The 17,728-nt window shown below is 35.8% G+C and overlaps 1 protein-coding gene across 5 annotated transcripts in view; it reads left to right on the top strand.

The window, feature by feature from the left end:
• The window catches only part of SLC16A1 (solute carrier family 16 member 1), a 49,408-nt gene that overhangs the window by 20,315 nt on the left and 11,365 nt on the right, over nucleotides 1-17,728 (top strand). For all 5 annotated transcript variants that reach the window (XR_006221819.1, XR_006221818.1, XM_007076361.3 and 2 more), the window contains exons 2-3: nucleotides 11,909-12,169; nucleotides 16,725-16,868. Coding sequence is in view for 3 of the 5 variants with exons in the window: in XM_007076361.3 (XP_007076423.1) it covers nucleotides 11,953-12,169; nucleotides 16,725-16,868 (361 nt within the window). In the remaining 2 variants the exon portion in view is untranslated. The remainder of the gene's footprint in view (nucleotides 1-11,908; nucleotides 12,170-16,724; nucleotides 16,869-17,728) is intronic.

Raw genomic sequence — 17,728 nt, 5'->3', positions numbered from 1 at the left:
TTAAAGGGAGAAATATTTTTATTGGCATTAGTTTGATTATGCTAATAGATGGCAAATGAGACTTTAAAAGTAAGTGGAGGTTTCTCTTTTTTATTTTGAAAACTCTTGTTCTCAGTATAAACTGCATATTAATTGGGGCATCTGGGTGGCTCAGTCAGTTGAGTGTCTGACTCTTGATTTCAGCTCAGGTCATGATCTCACAGTTTTGTGAGTCTGAGCCCACTGTTAGGCTCTGTTCTGACAGTAAGGAACCTGCTTGAGATTCTTCCTTTCTTTCTGCCCTTCCCTGTCTCACAGTCTCTTAGTCTCTCTCAAAATAAATAAACCCATCTATTCTGTGGGTCTACAAGTAGATTACTTTTGAAAGAAATTGCACTGGTATGGAGAGAAGAGAGAAATAAAATACTAAAATTAACCCTCAACAGGGAAACCAGAACCCAGATTCAGAGTTTCTACACATTACAGGGACCATACTTCCTCCCCCATCCACTTGCATAAAATTATGCTTATTTGGGTGAATAGATGCCAGAAATCATTTTCTTACAAGGAGAATTGAGAGTGGTATAATTCAGATTGCATATGACATTAACTGAGATTAACAAAAGCAGATTAAATAAGTAAATATGTATACATACACACGTACACACACAGATGTTCATATATGTATATTCACTACCTTTAAGTTTGCATATTTGTTCATTTGCAGATATGATCAGTTTCACCCGTTCTCTGTGGTACTTACAAAACTTTAATCCTCTCTTTTAAAACAGCTACAAGAAATTAGGATTGACATTTAAAAATTTGGGTTGCTATAGCAACTTCATAGGGCTATTGTAGAGCATTAAACAAAGTCAAGATAAATTAATTTGAAGTGCATCAGTGTAGGCCCATTCAAGCAGATATAAGCAAAAATTGATTTTCACTCACTATTAATATTAAAGTCTTGGGCATTTTGTAGTTTCTTATGGAATTTAGTTGAAGTTGGAAATAGCCAAAATATACCATGTTTGTTATTCATTGAGTTGCTTACCTGGCTTTGTTCATAGTACAGCAAAAGTAGTTCTAACTGTTGCTATATAGGTATATTGATATAAAAGGTGATATATTGAGTGCCAGGAAGCCCTGTAGGAAAACTTAAGCCCATTTCACAAAACAAGCCAGGAATATTTACGATGCCTGTCATTCAGTTGTGGCACTAAATTCCATTCTCTGGAAACCTTTCTCAGTGGTGAGTCTTTATGTCCCCATGTCTCTATGTTATTGACAAATATTTATTTCTGCCTTTTCAAAAAATTTTAGCCTTGTGGCTTTGCTCAGCTGAGCATATGGTAGCTGACTAGTATTTAAAGAAGATCCTTCATGGAAAGATAGAAAAGTGTTATGCTTGAACAATCTGTACATAAGACCACAGTGGACAAAGAGGTGGCAGAAAAGCTGGAAATTAAGGGTATTGGTTGTTTATGTTGGAGAAACTCTTGCCCCTTGACTTCTGACCCCCCCCCCTTTCAGTCTTATTTAGGTGGTGAAAGGGCCCTTAGATCCTACATACACTCTCCATTTCATCACATGTCCTTTGGCACATGATACATTTACTTAAAACAGCAGCCCTTTTCTAGATCACAGTAGAAATGAGGACAGTTACAAATGTTAGGTTTCATCTGTTTCATGGTGCTCAGCCTCCTGACAAGTATGTATTGTGTGAGCTTTCTGTTGGGAAAAACTTAGAAAAAATTCCCCAGTTTGGGTAGAAAATACTCTCCAAGACTACGTATGGTATTTGAGACTAAATATTTTAAGGGATTGACAGGGAATACCTAGTAAGACAAAGAACTCTTAAAGGAAGCATTACATTTTTTTCTTTTGACTGACTAAAAAATAGCAAAGATTTGACATACTTACTCAAAGTTATTTTAAAATTATTTGTTTGTTTGTTTAGTGAGAGAGGGAGTGAGAGTGCTCTAAAGGCAGGGGCAGAGAGAGAATCCCAGGCAGGCTCTGAGCTGTCAGTGCAGAGCCCAGCGTGGGGCTTGATCTCATGAACCTCAAGATCATGACCTGAGCCAAAATCAAGAGTTGGATGCTTAACCGACTGAGCCACCCAGGCATGCTCCCAGTTACTTATTAAGCGAGAGGTTATATACATACTTATAATTGTATCAAATTATAAAATACATGTGTATAGTTTAAATAGATTTACAACTTACAGTGAAAAATAGAAAAATAGTACATTCTGTACCATCTCCTACCATTCTCTCAAAGTGTGGTTTATGGGCCCCCCCAAGGGCCCCCTCAAGACTCAGGGTTGGAGTTTGCACATTGTAACTAATCACTAAGAAATGATAAATGATAATTTATCAAGTTTTGGTGTAGGATCAATGTAGAATATCCACAATTATCTGAATAGGCTGCTAAAATACTCCCTTGTCCAATTACGTGTCTGCTTAAGGTGGCTTTAGACCAAAAACTTATGAGATCTGTTGTATTAAAAAAGAAATATATCTTATATTTATTGGTAGGATAGTCTGAGCATGTAAATAAAAAATCTGGAAGTTATTAGTAATTAAAATATTGATATTTTTAGAGATTATTAATATGAGCTAAATAAAAGCATAATCTAGAGTTAATTTTCATATATTAAGAAGGACAGACCCAAAATCTTTAAGCAACTGTTCATTTCTCTTCAAGAATAGTGTATTTAGCGGTGCCTGAGTGGCTCAGTTGGTTGAGTGTCTTGACTCTTGTCTTGGCTCAGGTCATGATCTTACACTGGTGAAATCCTGAGCTGCGTCAGGCTCTGTGTGGACACTGTTGAACCTCCTCGGGGTTCTTTCTATCCCTCTCTCAAAATAAATAAACAAACTTAAGGGGGAAAAAAAGGTGGTGTATTTAACTTCTTACAATGCGAGTTGGATTTACCCTCAAGTGATAAGTTGGAAGTTTGCAGAGCCAGGTTTATATTTTTCTAGGTTCTTTATATTCCGTTTGATCAAAATCATGCATTTCATAACTATTGAGTATTTGGCTAGCCAACAATAGTATAGTTATGGTTCTGCTTTCACTGGTGCTTTATGTTTGTTTTTTTACTGTTTTTGCTTTCTTCACAATCATTTGTTTCTTTCTGTTCAGTTTCAAGTGGAAAAGAGGGTAAAAAGATGAGGCTTCCTAGACCTTGAATCTTGGGATTTACCTTGGGGTGGGTGGTTCTGTAAGCTATGAAACTGGACTAGTGCCAGTAGTAATGAGTAGTAATTTAGCTACTTTAGCAGTAATAGCTTTAGTAAATCAGCCTTCTGGATTTTCCATGTGAATGTTTCTATGTAAATTCGAAACCTTAAACTAGTCTACACTTAGTAACAATTTATTTTAAAATTATTGATTTTAGATACTTTCTGCCTCTTTTAAGTTCACAAACTGGCCATTGTCATTTTAAAAAAATGGCTTTGTTTTCAACGTTGATCTCAAAAGTGTAGGAAACATAATGAGTAGTACTATTTGCAAGGGCTTTTGTAACTCTTGTGGAGTGGGGGCAGAGCACAGGGGGTATGGAGAAAATTTTCAGCTTTCCAGATGAGTTTACTTGCACAATTCCTGAGAGTCATGAAAAAAGGAAATAAATCAGAAGACAATTAGAAGAGAAATTAGGCGATTGTTGCACTACAGTCATTGCCAAGAAGTTAAGGTTGTTTCTCATTGTCCTTTACAAGGCAAAGGGATGAAGAACTTTCTCGTCACCATATCACTTTTTTTAAATCTCTCCATCATTTTCAGGGAACTGCTAGAGAGTCATAAAATAATAGCTAGCTGATAGGAAGGCTACTGTGCACACTGTAAGGATTAAAATCTTAAACTTTAATCCCTTTTAGCCTCTAGACTTGGGCACTCTTTCTCAGCAGGGCTCTGAATACTGTGCAAGGGACCCTGTTCTCATAATTTACTTTTTGTATGAACCCTTATGCTTATAGCTGAGATATGGTCAGTTTAAAAGGAACTAATATATTTAATTTTTTTATTTTTAAAGGAAGTACTATATTTAAATAATGACATTACACAATTTTTTACTAGGTGCCATCAGAATTTTTAAGTTAATAAGGAGAGCCATTTGTTAGATAGTAGCAGAATTATGTTGAATCTGTATCTGGTTTTTTGAAGTGTTTTCACAGTTTGTATACTCTAATTTTTTAGACTTCTTGTTAACTTCTGAATCTTTTTTTTTTTTAAGTTTCTTGAAGTTTTAAATTTTTGACACTGTGGAATAAGGTATTTTTAACTTGATGAGGCAAGTCTTAGTGACTAAAAATTGTAACTGCTTTAACTAACCGGGACAAATCATAGCTGGCAGCTAAGCTAAAAGTTTAATCACGTCCAGCACGTATTAGCTTTTCGAGTCAGAGCTTGATGCATTAAATAGCTTTGCCATCTGCATGGATGTCTATGTGTGTAAACAATCTGGGGTGAACTAATCTTTTTAGTGGTTCTTTGAAAAATTTCATGTGCTTTTCTCTTTTTTCATACTTAAGTGAGGGAAAAACTCATGAAACTAATGTTTGGAGCAGTTCTGTTTAATATAATTTTAGAATCAAGACTGTTTCCTTTAGCAGAACTGAGCTGTTAAATAACTTTTTATTATATTTATTCCAATAGAAATTTTAGGAAGTTTCAATTTGTAAATATTTTTATCCCACCTGAATCATAGGTAAATGCCCTAGGACAAAGATCTTTAATCTTTAAACTGGGTTATATTTTTAAGGGAATTATTCTTCAGATTTTCAGATTCAGATGTACTCTAAACTAAAAATCATGTCTCCTGAAAATGGATGCCTGAAGTTTTCTCCTTTCCTTTTTCAGTTTATCTAAAAGCCCTTAACCCCACTATGAAAGAAAAGTATATCTTTGACTTATCCTAATTCTTACTGTGGCTCATTGCCCCAGACTATCAAAGTCTCTGGAATCCCCAAACAAAAGAAAATTGCAGAATGCATTGTCCCAGAGAGTCTTATGACAGAAATCCAAAGAGGGGTTAGGTGAGAAATATTGGAGGAGGCAGGACTTTATTCCTTCTGGACGACAAACTCCTTTCCTCTCTGTTTTTTAAGTTAGATTTTAAAAATGAAATAGTTACCACAGGATGTGGGTCAATACATTTATTTCAATTAAAATGAGGTATGACTTTGACAGAAATCTGTTTTCTTGACTGGTTTAAAAATGGACTGGCCGGTTAGATTATATGGTATTTTCTATAAATTGGGCTAAATATTTAGTGCCAAAATTTTGAAATCTATTTGAAGTGCATAGAATACAACATATAATATGCCAGAAATTATATTCTATGTAACCTAAGCTTAATAATAAACTTTAGATGTAAAATTAATATACAAGGCAGTAGGTTATTTTCTATATGCACAAAACCCTGCATATAGAGGTTACACAGCTTTATTCACAACTGCCAAAACTTGGAACCAAGATTCTGTCAGTAAGTGAACAAACTGGTACCTGCCGATAATGGAATATTATTATATAGCACTAAAAAGAAATGTGCTATGAAAAGACCTAGAGGAAACTTAAATGTTTATTACTAAGTGAAAGAAGCCAGTCTGAAAAGTCTGCATACTGTATGATTCCAACTATATGGAATTCTGGAAAAGACAGAACTATGGAGACAATAAAAAGATCAGTGGTTGCCAGGGGTTAAAGAGGAGAGAGGGATGAATAGAGGGAGCACAAAAGATTTTTAGAGCCATGAAAGTACTTATTATGTACTATAATGATGGATACATATCATTATAAATTTGTCCAGACATAGAATGTACAACACCAAGAGTGAACCTTAAGGCAAACTATAGAGTCAAGTAATGATGTGTCATATAATGATGTGCACACTGAGTAAAACTGAAGACTACAGTTCCAAGGAAAAGAATATTACTTTAGAATGTTGACACTGTTCTCACATAGAGAACAAGCTATGGATCCTCGGATAGGCGAAGTACCTGAAATCCAGAGAAGCCAGCAATTCTTGCTGTGCAAACAATATTCTTAGAGAAGGGAGAATTATGCATCAGATTAGGACCTATCTGCAACTCTAGTGAGGTTGTGAATAACTCTTGGAGATGTCCTCTCATACCGTCTAAACCTCTTCTATAAGGGAAATGGGACAGTATGTTCTTCATTTCCCTGGGCACTTCACCTTTTCATTAGCCCTGTTTGTTTCACCAGTGAACAAGAATAGGTTGGGAATTATATTGTGGCATAATTTCACCCATCCTGATGAATTAACCAAGGGAAACTCCTGATAAGAACAAATTTACAATTGTGGTGGCCTCCCGTCTATATCTGATCCTCTCAATCTTGGCTAGTTCCAATGCCAGGAGGATATGGAGGAGATGCCCTTGCCTAGCATTCTTGAATCACTTCTCCCAGATAATTTTGAAGGAGCACTACTAAGTATGGCCCACAGATCAGTGCTGGTCTGTTGTATATTGCTAGTCCATGATGAGATAAATACAAATACTGACAGTAAGTAAGCATTTAGAAATTTTTATAACAGTTTTTCATTTTTTTATATACCCATTTCGTGTATGTCTGTATATAATAGTATCAATGTACACTTTTTATAAAGACACTGGTATGGAGATATGTGTGTGTATACATATATAGTTTTACATAATTTAGATTTTACATAAATCATACTGCATATGTCTAAGGTATATTTTGGAAATGGTGTTTAGCATCCATTACATCCTCTTTTCTAGTGTACATTAATATATTGCATAGGCTTTAAAGCTAAACTACATTTCTCAGGTTCCCTTGCAACTATATTTCTGAATTTGATTTAAATTCTGCCAGTCATATAGATCATCTGACATTTGTAAGGCAAAATTAGAACAGAGGTCTCTATGTCTACTCATTGGCTTTGAGATTTTGAGAAGCAGAGCACATGAGATCCATCTTGATGATGTCATAGGAGGTACATATTGTTCTTGGGCTAACTGCAGATATTAACAGCCTTTGTGCCGACTTCCTGATTTTGATGATAACGTGATTTTTGGCAGCTTCTTATTTTGCTGGCTTCCTAATTATGGCAATAGTGATATGATTATGGGGTCAGCAGCTTTCTGGTTATAGAAGGAGGAGCAACTCTCTTGGGAGCCTGAGTAGTGCTTTGGAAAGCTTCAGAGATCCAAAGGAACAAATTTTGGAGTCTAGGGCTCACCAAGAGTAAGAGCTCTGGTAAATCCTGTTCTTTTTGGTTGGGATCCTAAAGGGCTGTGCCATAGGAGTAAGGGTGTATTTGAGATAAACCAGTCCTCAAAGGAACTGCAACGTGATTTCAGATCATCTGGATGAACAAAACATCTTGGTCCTTGAAACATTCTTAAAGAGATTCTGGGTTTATATAGCCTTAGGTAAATGAAAATCATCTCTGGAGGAAGATAATATCCAAGCCTCAAATTCTCAGTACGGATGGAAGTGTACTAAGGGTGGAAAACACAGAAGAAAAAGAGAGTAGATACCTTGAGAAGGTTCAGTCCACATCCAATTGGAGTCTCAGGGAGTGGAAGGAGGGGAAAAGGGAAGAACAAATATTTGAAGACATGGTGGCTGAGAGTTTTTCAGAATCAGTGAGAATTCTGTTTTGTCAGTGTGATTATCTCCAGATTATGTAATCTATATTTTCTTGGTGGTTTTTTGTTTTGTTTTTTTTTTTCTTTATCTGGTTGAGTTTCCTCAAACTGTAGGTTCATATTCATCGAAGCTGGAATAGGTATAGGCATTAACTCTTGAAAATTGCTTCTTCCCCATTCTTTCCATTGTCTTCTTCCAAATCTCCATTAGATGTATGCACATCCTCCCATTCTAAAGTCTATTTTTCTAAATTTTTCACAGATCGAGAAGAAAGCTCTCCCCTAATTGACTTTTCTTCAAACCTGTCGTCAGGTTCATGGTCTCTCTAGCTATGTTCAGTCTGCTGGTTAACCTGTTATGAATTTCATTGTGTACACTTTTTATTTCTAGAAGTTCTGTTTCAAGTCAACTACTCTTTTAATAGTCTTTAATGTGTTGCTTTTATTTAGTGTTCTTAATTTCTTATTTCATGCTTTTAATCATTTCAAATATACCATTGTCTTTAGTTCTTGTGTCTAATCCAGCTATATTGAGTTGGCTTTACTTCACTCATGGTTAATTGGTTCTTGAGTGTTTTGAAATTTTAGATCATCAGCTTATGTTTGGCAGGGCTTTGTCTGTGGGAAATCTTACTGGCAAAGTCAAACATATCTCTGGAAGAACAACGGAAATTTCCCACAGACATTGCCCTGCCAACCATAAGCTCACCCAGGCCTGTAGTTGTGAATTCTCAGAAGAGAGCACTATCTCCTCTTCCTTGTCTTCTTCCTTTTCCTCTTCTTACTTGTTAAAAAAAATTTTTTTTTAAGGTTTATTCATTTTTCAGAGACAGAGCATGAGCAGGGGAGGGGCAGAGGGAGAGGGAGACACAGAATCTGAAACAGGCTCCAGGCTCTGAGCTGTCAGCACAAAGCTGGATGCGGGGCTCAAACCCATGAACCATGAGATCATGACCTGAGCTGAAGTCGGACACTTAACTGACTGAGCCACTCAGGCGCCCCTCCTCTTATTTTTAACCACCAGATGGCCAAGAGAGAAAATTTGCTTGCCATCATCTTTTGCTTTTGTATTGTCTCCATGTGCCACTAAACAGATTTTATCTGCCTTGGCACTGCCTTTGAACTATTTTTTTAAATCAATTTTATGTACATACAATAAAATTAGCCAGTTTTAAATATACAATTTGATGAGTAACTACTGCCAAATCATAAGAGTATTTACATATCCCTGAAAAGTTCTTACATGCCCCTTTGCAGTCAGTCTCTTCTCTTCACTCCTTGATAAGTTTTCTATTATTAGAATTTGGCCTTTCTAGAACTTGATATAAATGTGACCATATAGAATATAGTTTTAGGTCTAGTCCTTTTTCACTTAGCAGAACATTTTTACGATTCACCCATGTTCTTGTTTGCATCAGTAGTTCTGTTTATTGCAGAGTAGTATTCCATTTTATGGCTATCTCATGATTTGTTTTTCCATTCACTTGTTGATGGATATTTGGATTGTTTTCAGTTTTGAGCTATTATGAATAAAGCTATTAGAGAATTCTCATAAAAGTCTTTATGAAGATGTATGTTTTCATTTCTTGGATAATGCCTAGGGATATAATGGCTGGATCATATGTTTGTGTAACTTTTTAAGGAATTGCCAAAATGTTTTCCAACCTGGCTGTACCATTTTGCTTTACCACCCGCAACAGAGGGTTCCATTTGCTTCATATCCTCACCAACTCTTGGTATTATCAGTCTTAATTTTAGTCATTCTAGTAGATATATATTAGTATCTCTCTCTTTTTTTTTAATGTTTATTTTTGAGAGAGAGAGAGAGAAACGGAGATAGAGCACGAGCAGGGGAGGGGCAGAGAGAGGGAGACAGAATCTGAAGCAGGCTCCAGGCTCTTAGCTGTCAGCACAGAGCCCAATGTGGGGCTTGAACCTGTGAACTAACTGCAAGATCATGACCTGAGCCAAAGTCGGATGCTTAAACCGACTGAGCCACCCAGGTGCCCCTATATTAGTATCTCTTTATTATAGTTCGCATTTCACAAGTGACTAATAATTTTGATCATTTTTTCATGTACTTCTTGGTTATTCATGTATATTGATAAATTACCCAAATCTTTTGTCCATTTTTATTTGAGTTTCTTGTCTTTTACTACGGAGCCATACAAGATCTTTTTATAAAAGATTTGGACATGTCTTTTGTTGGATATATTTTATATATATTTTCTCCCAACCTGTAGCTTGAAATCCAATTTAGATACTTTTTAATAAATGTGTTACATGCTTTTAGAAATATTTGCCTAATTTAAATATTGAGTCTTTCAAACCATGAGGATGGGTTATCTTTTGTATTTTTATTTATTTATTTATTTTTAATTTCTTAATAATATCTCATAGTTTTCGGTGTATACATCTTGTACATTATTAGATGTATTCCTATTCAGTAGTTTTCTGATGCTGTTGTAAATGTTATTTTTTTTACTTGAAAATTCTGATTGCTGGTTTATAAAAAGTTGATTTCTGTTTATTAATCTTGTATCCTGAAACCTAAATTTATTTTTAGTTCTAGTACCTTTTTCTTAATATTCTTTAGCATTGCCTATATGGACAATTATGTCCTTTGTGAATAAAGACAACCTATGTCCTTGCTTTTAGGGAAGCTTCCACTATGGGCTACTTTTTTCCTATCCTGCAACATTCATTTCTTAAATCCTATTTGAAGTGTTCAGATGGATTGGAAGAAACAGTTTTTTGAGGAATGTCCATACTGTTTTCCACAGTGGCTGCACCAGTTTGCATTCCCACCTACAGTGCAAGAGGGTTCCCTTTCCTCTACATCCTCGCCAACACCTGTTGTTTCTTGTGTTGTTAATTTTAGCCATTCTGACTGGTGTGAGGTGATATCTCATCATGGTTTTGATTTGTATCTCCCTGATGATGAGTGATATTGAGCATCTTTTCATGTGTCTGTTAGCCATCTGGATGACTTCTTTGGAAAAGTGTTTATTCATGTCTTTTCATTTCTTAACTGAGTTTTTTTGGGGGGAGTGTTGAATTTGATAAGTTATTTATAGATTTTGGATACTAACCCTTAGTCAGATAAGTCATTTGCAAATGTCTTCTCCCATTCCGTAGGCTGCCTTTTAGTTTTGTTGATTGTTTCCTTTCACTAGTATCTTCTTATTCATAATTTAACAGGAAGTTGCATTTTCTTTTTTTTTTTTTTTAAGTTTATTTATTTTGAGAGAGAGCATGTGGGCAAGGGAGGGGCAGATGGAGGTGGGGGGGGGAGAGAGGGAGAAGAGAGAGAGAAAGAGAGAGAGAGAGAGAGAGAGAGAGAGAGAGAGAGAGAGAGAGAAATCCCAAGCAGGCTCCACGCTGTCAGCACGGAGCCTAGTGCAGGGCTTGATCCCACAAACCATGAGATCATGATCTCAACTGAAACCAAAAGTCAGACGCTTAACCAACTGAGCCACCCAGGCACCCCAAAAGTTGCATTTTCTAACCATACTATTCATTAGTACTAGGTCACTTCAAGAAAAGGGGACAATTTTTAATTTGAAGTATCATCTTTTGACATCATAGTTCAATTTGTGGATTTAACGATACTTGACTGAGCTATTGTTTAGGGGCTTTTCTTGTCATATAATGGAAAAAAAATATCTTGAGTCAAAGCAATTAGATAAATAAAAAGAAACTTTTCTGAGATAATTTTCCAGCCCATTAAATGAAATTCTTGTGTGTTCAGAATGATCTATTTTGCAAATTGATATGTATCTGGTGACTTGGGTACCCACTTCCTAATATTCTGTCAGCATATAAGAGAAAGTAAAAAGAAAGTAGTATTGAAGAATACATTTTGGGAAAGGGGAAAACTTATAAAAGTCTGTTTTAAAACTTGAAACTTGTGTGTGGCATGTGTTACGTGGATTTTGCATGCAGATAAATCAAATGAGGCATTTAGTTATTCACAATAATTTGAGGAATTATATTAACTTCTAAAACAAGTAGGCTTACTTGAAATACAAAGGCTATATTTATTGAACAGGGTTTATTTCCGTTATGGTTCCTTAAATGGTAAGGAGCTATTTTCCTACTAAAAACTATGGGCAATACCATGGCTCTAAGACTCTTTTTCTGATAATGCCCTTAGAAGATAATCTCTATTGGAAAAGTAATATTGAAAAACAATTCAGTTACTTGAGAGCTGGCCATAAAGTGTGCAAGTGCCTTGCTGGTGGGAGTGCTTTATTGTTGACATGGTATTTTAATTTTATATTTTTCAGATATTTGGATTTGAACTGCATTTTGGAATTCATCTACACATAAAATGCCACCAGCAATTGGAGGTCCAGTTGGATATACTCCCCCAGATGGAGGCTGGGGGTGGGCGGTAGTAGTTGGAGCCTTCATTTCCATCGGCTTCTCTTATGCGTTTCCCAAATCCATTACCGTGTTCTTCAAAGAAATTGAAGGTATCTTCAATGCCACCACCAGTGAAGTGTCCTGGATATCTTCAATCATGTTGGCTGTCATGTATGGTGGAGGTAAGAACCCCCAAGGCCTGCTGTTTTATTCATATTTTTCATTCTTGTTAACCATGACAACTCTTGCTCTGTTTGTTCCCCTGTAGTATTTTGAAACAGAAATGAGAAACTGTGAGGAGCTGTGATTTGGTCTAACTCCTAATCATTGAGCTTTAAAAAGCGCTCAGAAAAATGACATGTGCACAACTGGTTTTTCTTCTTGCTCTCTGCTAGATTCTTGAGATGTAAACATGAAGGTTTTTCTTAAATTGATGTTGGGAGAATTGAAATAAATCAGGCTCACCTGAATAGTAGCATGGTTCAAAGTCTCAGATAAAATCTTTTCATGGCATTAGCATTAAAGAACTGAATAAAATCTTCCCCTTGTTCCTTGTGATGTTATTTGTCCTAAAAGCATTTCAGGGGCACCTGAGTGGCTCAGTCGGTTAAGCATCCGACTTTGGCTCAGGTCGTGGTCTCACAGTTTGTGGGTTTGAGCCCCGCATCGGGCTCTGTGCTGACAGCTCAGAGCCTGGAGCCTGCTTCAGATTCTGTGTCTCCCTCTCTCTCTGCTGCCTTCCCGCTCGCACTGTGTCTCTCTCTCTCAAAAATAAGTAAACATTAAAAGAATTTTTTAAAAAGCATTTCAGCTTTGCCTTAAACTTAAGTTTTAGCTTAAGTTTCATCACTTTTTCCTTTCTGTTTTCCTTGACATGTTGTAAAGGAGATACAGAGAGTAAGTTGCTTACTTAACATCATTTAAAATAGTTTGTTTTCACCTTGGAACATCAAATCACAATGTAACGTGTAGAAGTCAAAACCTTCCGTAATACTTAAAATGTATAGTTGCTTAGTGAGAGATTCTAAAGCCAAGTGTATTTATTTACTGAGATTGACAGTGTCTCATGGTGCTTATTTAGCCAAGCTTTCACCTCTGTTAATACTATTTTTTGGTGGCAGTTTAGTACCTTAGCTTATTTTCACATGTAGCTCCTTAATAGCCAGCCAATATAAAGATTCTATACTTCAACTGTAAAACTTTAGCCTTGGGCTTCTAACCTGGTGGCAGATTGAACCAATATTAAGCACTAGGCACATATTTCACCCTAGGCTGGGTCTTGTTTGTTTGTTTTTTTCTCTCCACCCCACCTCCTCTAGGCTAGGTCTTGTGAGTGACAGAGAACACTTGATCCTGATTCCTGCCTTTGGGGAGTTCATAATCCAACTGAGACAATAACATAAACTTCTGAAACAGTAAATAGTTGAAGTCCTAATTTAATTAAGTATATAATTTCATGCACAGAAAAAACAGGTAACCTAGTGGCCTTACAGAGAGGTGAATTGGGTGACTTGGAACAGGAGTGGGAAGGCTTCTTTTTTCACTGCGTATCTTTTTATGCCTTTTGAATTTTGAAGGTATGCCTGTTTTGTTTAAGTACTTTTAAGAGAGCCTAAGTGCTATATTGTAGTAGTTATTTTCTTTTTATAAATTCAGAGAAACCAAAAGGGACTTTGGACATTATTTAGATTGTAAGAGCCAGTAGTTTTAGAGGCTTTGAACTCCATGTGCCTGGATTTTCAAATCAGGTTTTGACTATGATGGCTTGAAGAAATTTTTGGCATAAGTATTATCCAGAAGTACTCCAGGTGTGTGTTCAATGTGTGTTGAGCTGAGGATGAACCAGAGGTTCACATGTTGCAGTTTGGAGCTGTCACAGAGCTTGAGAGCCACTTGTATTTTGCATCAAAAGTAAGTGATGTCAGTTGTGCTAATTGCACATGACACTTTCTTCTGGGAAAACAGTTCCTTCTTTGTCCTCACCCAGAGATAACTAGCACATTTTCTCTGAATTCGTGTTATAATAGGCCTATGAACTGTACCCCTCTCTATTTTTAATGATAGCTAATTGGGGCCATCCTTCCTGAAATAACTCTGAAAGACAGATTGCCTATTGAGAGCCTGTGGTGGAATTTTTCCTAAATGGGTTATTTTGTTTTGATTGGCTCCTCAGTGGTATATCCCCTAAGAATTATCATCAGTTTTTAAACTGCCATAATTCTGTAACTTCTGTATTTGGGCCACACCCTCAACGCTAATATGTTTTGACCTATGAGTGGTTTAGTGGGCTTTTTTAATGCTTTGGTTCAGAGATACATACTGATGCTTGTTAGAGCATAAGTGTATTTTTAAGGGAGGAAATCTTAGTTGCCTACTCCTGATTTATTTACTTGAGTTTTTTTTTTTTAAACATGAAAGTGTAAATTTGCATATTTTCAGTTTCACACTAACGTCATTTTGACATCCCTACTTTAATATTGTGGGCTTTACAGTATTAACTTCTAATTCACAGAATCAACGATGTGGCAGTTATTTTGATCTTTGTAATTCTGACTATACAGAATGTATATGGAAATTTATATGGAATTTATATGGAAATATTTCATGAATATTCTTCCAGTATTTAATTATTTTATCTTTTTTTATGTTTATTTTTTGACAGAGAGAGAGAGCGCAAGCCAGGGAGGGGCAGAGAAAGAGGGAGAGAGAATCCAAGGAAGGCTCCGTACTGTCAGTGCATAGCCCGATGCAGGGTTCAGTTTCATGAACTGTGAGACCATGACCTGAGCCAAAATCAGGAGTTGGACATTTAGCTAACTGACTGAGTCACCCAGGCGCCCCTTTAATTATTTCATCTTACATAAGCTATAAATTCAAATTATTTCCAAACCAGCCGTGGTCTGATATTTTCATGAAGTGACTTAGAAGGTCAATGAAAAATTTTTATACAAATTCAAGCTGAGCCTGAAGTCTCTCCTAGCAGCCATTTCTGGAACCAGCCCCTGAGATAGACTTAGTGAGTACTCTGAAACACTAGGATGTCAAAAGGTTTGATTCCTTCTTGCATACATACCATAATTTGAATTTGGATTCCCTGGGGTCAGAGCCTGACCTTTTAATTGTATCATCCTGCAACTTTGAGTATAGTACTACAATATAAGTAACTGCAGAATTTTCCATAGTGTTTATGGAAATAGAATATGTCAACATATAACCAGTAGTATATTCTGAATACATACACTGTATATTTGTTTTAAAAAGTAGACTGTCTTCTAGGGAGCTAATTATAGAATGAACAGAAGAAGGTCAGAATTTGCTGTGCTAATAGAAGAAAAACATGATTTATATGACTTCTGCTTTGTAGCTTAGTTCCACACACATAGAGTGCATGTAATAGGGAGAAACGGGCTGGATTTGAAACTTGGTTTTCAGTAGCTTTGTGACTTTGCAGTGCTCAAACAGCAGATCATTTCCTTGTGTCCCCTTCCCTACTGATGCATTGCAGTGATCCTTTCTGTTTGCAGTCATCTACCTTTTCCAGGCAGACGAGGTACAGTGTCAGGTAAACAAAGGTGTCGTTCCCACAAGTCCATATCCATGAAGTAGAGACATAAGTATTCTTATACATAAATGAAATTCAATGAATGTCATTCAGTGTAATTAGAAATACTGTTAGTCTACTTAAGAATTGTGTTACAGCTTTTAAAACATTGGTTTGGATAAGACTTTCTTATAATTAACATTTAAAAGTTTGGTAAAAGGACTTACAGATTATACCTATTTGTAGCAAGTAAGGAGAGGCCATTTGATATTCATATTTGAAAACTGATAAATACAACAAATCTTTTTCTTCCTGATCCTTATGATACTTCAAATTTTATTTGGTTCCTTCTCTCATGTTCAAGAAAAGCTGATATTTTGGTATTCATCTGTTTAGCAGAGGAAATTTAATCAGATTTTCTTTTGTTTTTAATCTGATTTTCTCAGAATAACACTCTATTTTCTATCTTCTTGAGTTGTTAGACCCAAGATATTTTGACCATTATTTGACTTAATCTCCCACAAGCTTTTTTCCCCACAGTATTGTTACCATGAAACAGTAATATAGGCAAGGAGCCAAGTTAACTCTGAAAGAAAGACTCAATTCAGTACCTGAGACATGTAGGTAAAACTGAGAACAGTTTTTTTTGTTTTAAAGTTAGATTTCCTAATTGAAAAATTACTTAAACTTGGAAAAAATATTGGTCATTTTCATTTTTTTCTTTTTTAAAAATATGACACAAACTGCATTTATGATAATGTATAAATAATACTCTAAAATCATCTCATCATGTCAGAGTGCCTGTCCAAAAAATGAAAACGGAGCAAACTTATTAAATACGTTGATCATATCCTAGATATGACAACAAGCCTACAAACATCCATTACCAAGGTGTTTTCAGCCAGTTCTGCCTTATAAGAAGAAGACCAAGGAGAGACAAGAGCCCTTTTATATTTTAGCAAAATTCTGTCCAACATTTATAGATGTAGAAGGCACACAGTGATGATTTTTAGCATCTTTATTTCTAATACACTTTGACTATGAAATAATTATAGAAAGCAATATTCTTACCATCGTCTTTTGTTGTTTTCTGTTTATTTTGGAGAACTTGTCATTTAGTGTCATTAATGCCTTGTATAGATGTGCAGGAGTTGGTTCCTTTCTTCTATGCTACTAAATTTCTGGTTCTCTCCCAGGTCCTATCAGCAGTATCCTGGTGAATAAATATGGCAGTCGTCCAATCATGATTGCTGGTGGCTGTTTGTCAGGCTGTGGTTTGATTGCAGCTTCTTTCTGTAATACCGTTCAGGAACTTTACTTGTGTGTTGGAGTCATTGGAGGTGAGTTGCTGTTGGTTCATTTTCAAGCATTAGTTTATTACTGGCTATTTGCTTTTCACTTACATTCATCTTTCAGATCTTTTGAGTGAAATTCCTTCCTTATGGAAATTACTTGATTATCATTTTGAAGAGCTATATAAATACTTTTAAGGGTACTAGAAAATCAAACTTTCAAAGAAAATTGCTATCATACAGTATGTGTTCATTGTTGAATGAATGAATCAAAGAGATGATAGCATCTCTTGTCCTAAGAATAGTCAATGGTGGTAGACAAAATGTGTCAGGCAACTTCTTGCAAGGTTGATCATTGGTTATTACTCTTTCTCATTACCTCTTCCTCACACAGGGAATAGCCTTCTATTGGAGCAGGAGAGCATAAAACATAAAGCTGGAATTATCTGACAGAATGTCCAGATACATTTCTGAGGGATAAAAGATCCACTTAATAACTCCCTTCTTCCTTTTTTGATAGCCAGATTAAAATAATGAACTGCTGATGAGTATAATAAAGATTACTTATAACTTCACAATCCAGAGGATGTGACTGTTAACATTTTAATGTATGTCTTTCCATACTTTTTTCTGTGTACAAACATACAGCCTTTTAATACAAAAAATGATAAGATTATGTTTTGTAACCTTTTTTTTTTCACTTACCAAGATACCATGAACATCTTTCCATGTCATTAAATATTCTGATAACAATATTCCATTGAATAGATATATACTAAAATTTTTTTTTATTAAGCTGTATGCACAGATCTCATGACCCTGAGATCAAGAGTCATATGCTCTACTGACTGAGCCAAACAGGCTCCCTAATATATACCATAATTTTATTTGACCAGTCTCTTAGTTAA

The sequence above is a fragment of the Panthera tigris genome, chromosome C1 (genome assembly GCF_018350195.1).
Source record: "Panthera tigris isolate Pti1 chromosome C1, P.tigris_Pti1_mat1.1, whole genome shotgun sequence".
Classification (NCBI taxonomy): domain Eukaryota; kingdom Metazoa; phylum Chordata; class Mammalia; order Carnivora; family Felidae; genus Panthera; species Panthera tigris.
The sequence above is the reverse complement of the archived record's forward strand: the minus strand, read 5'-3'. Positions and strand labels throughout refer to the sequence as shown.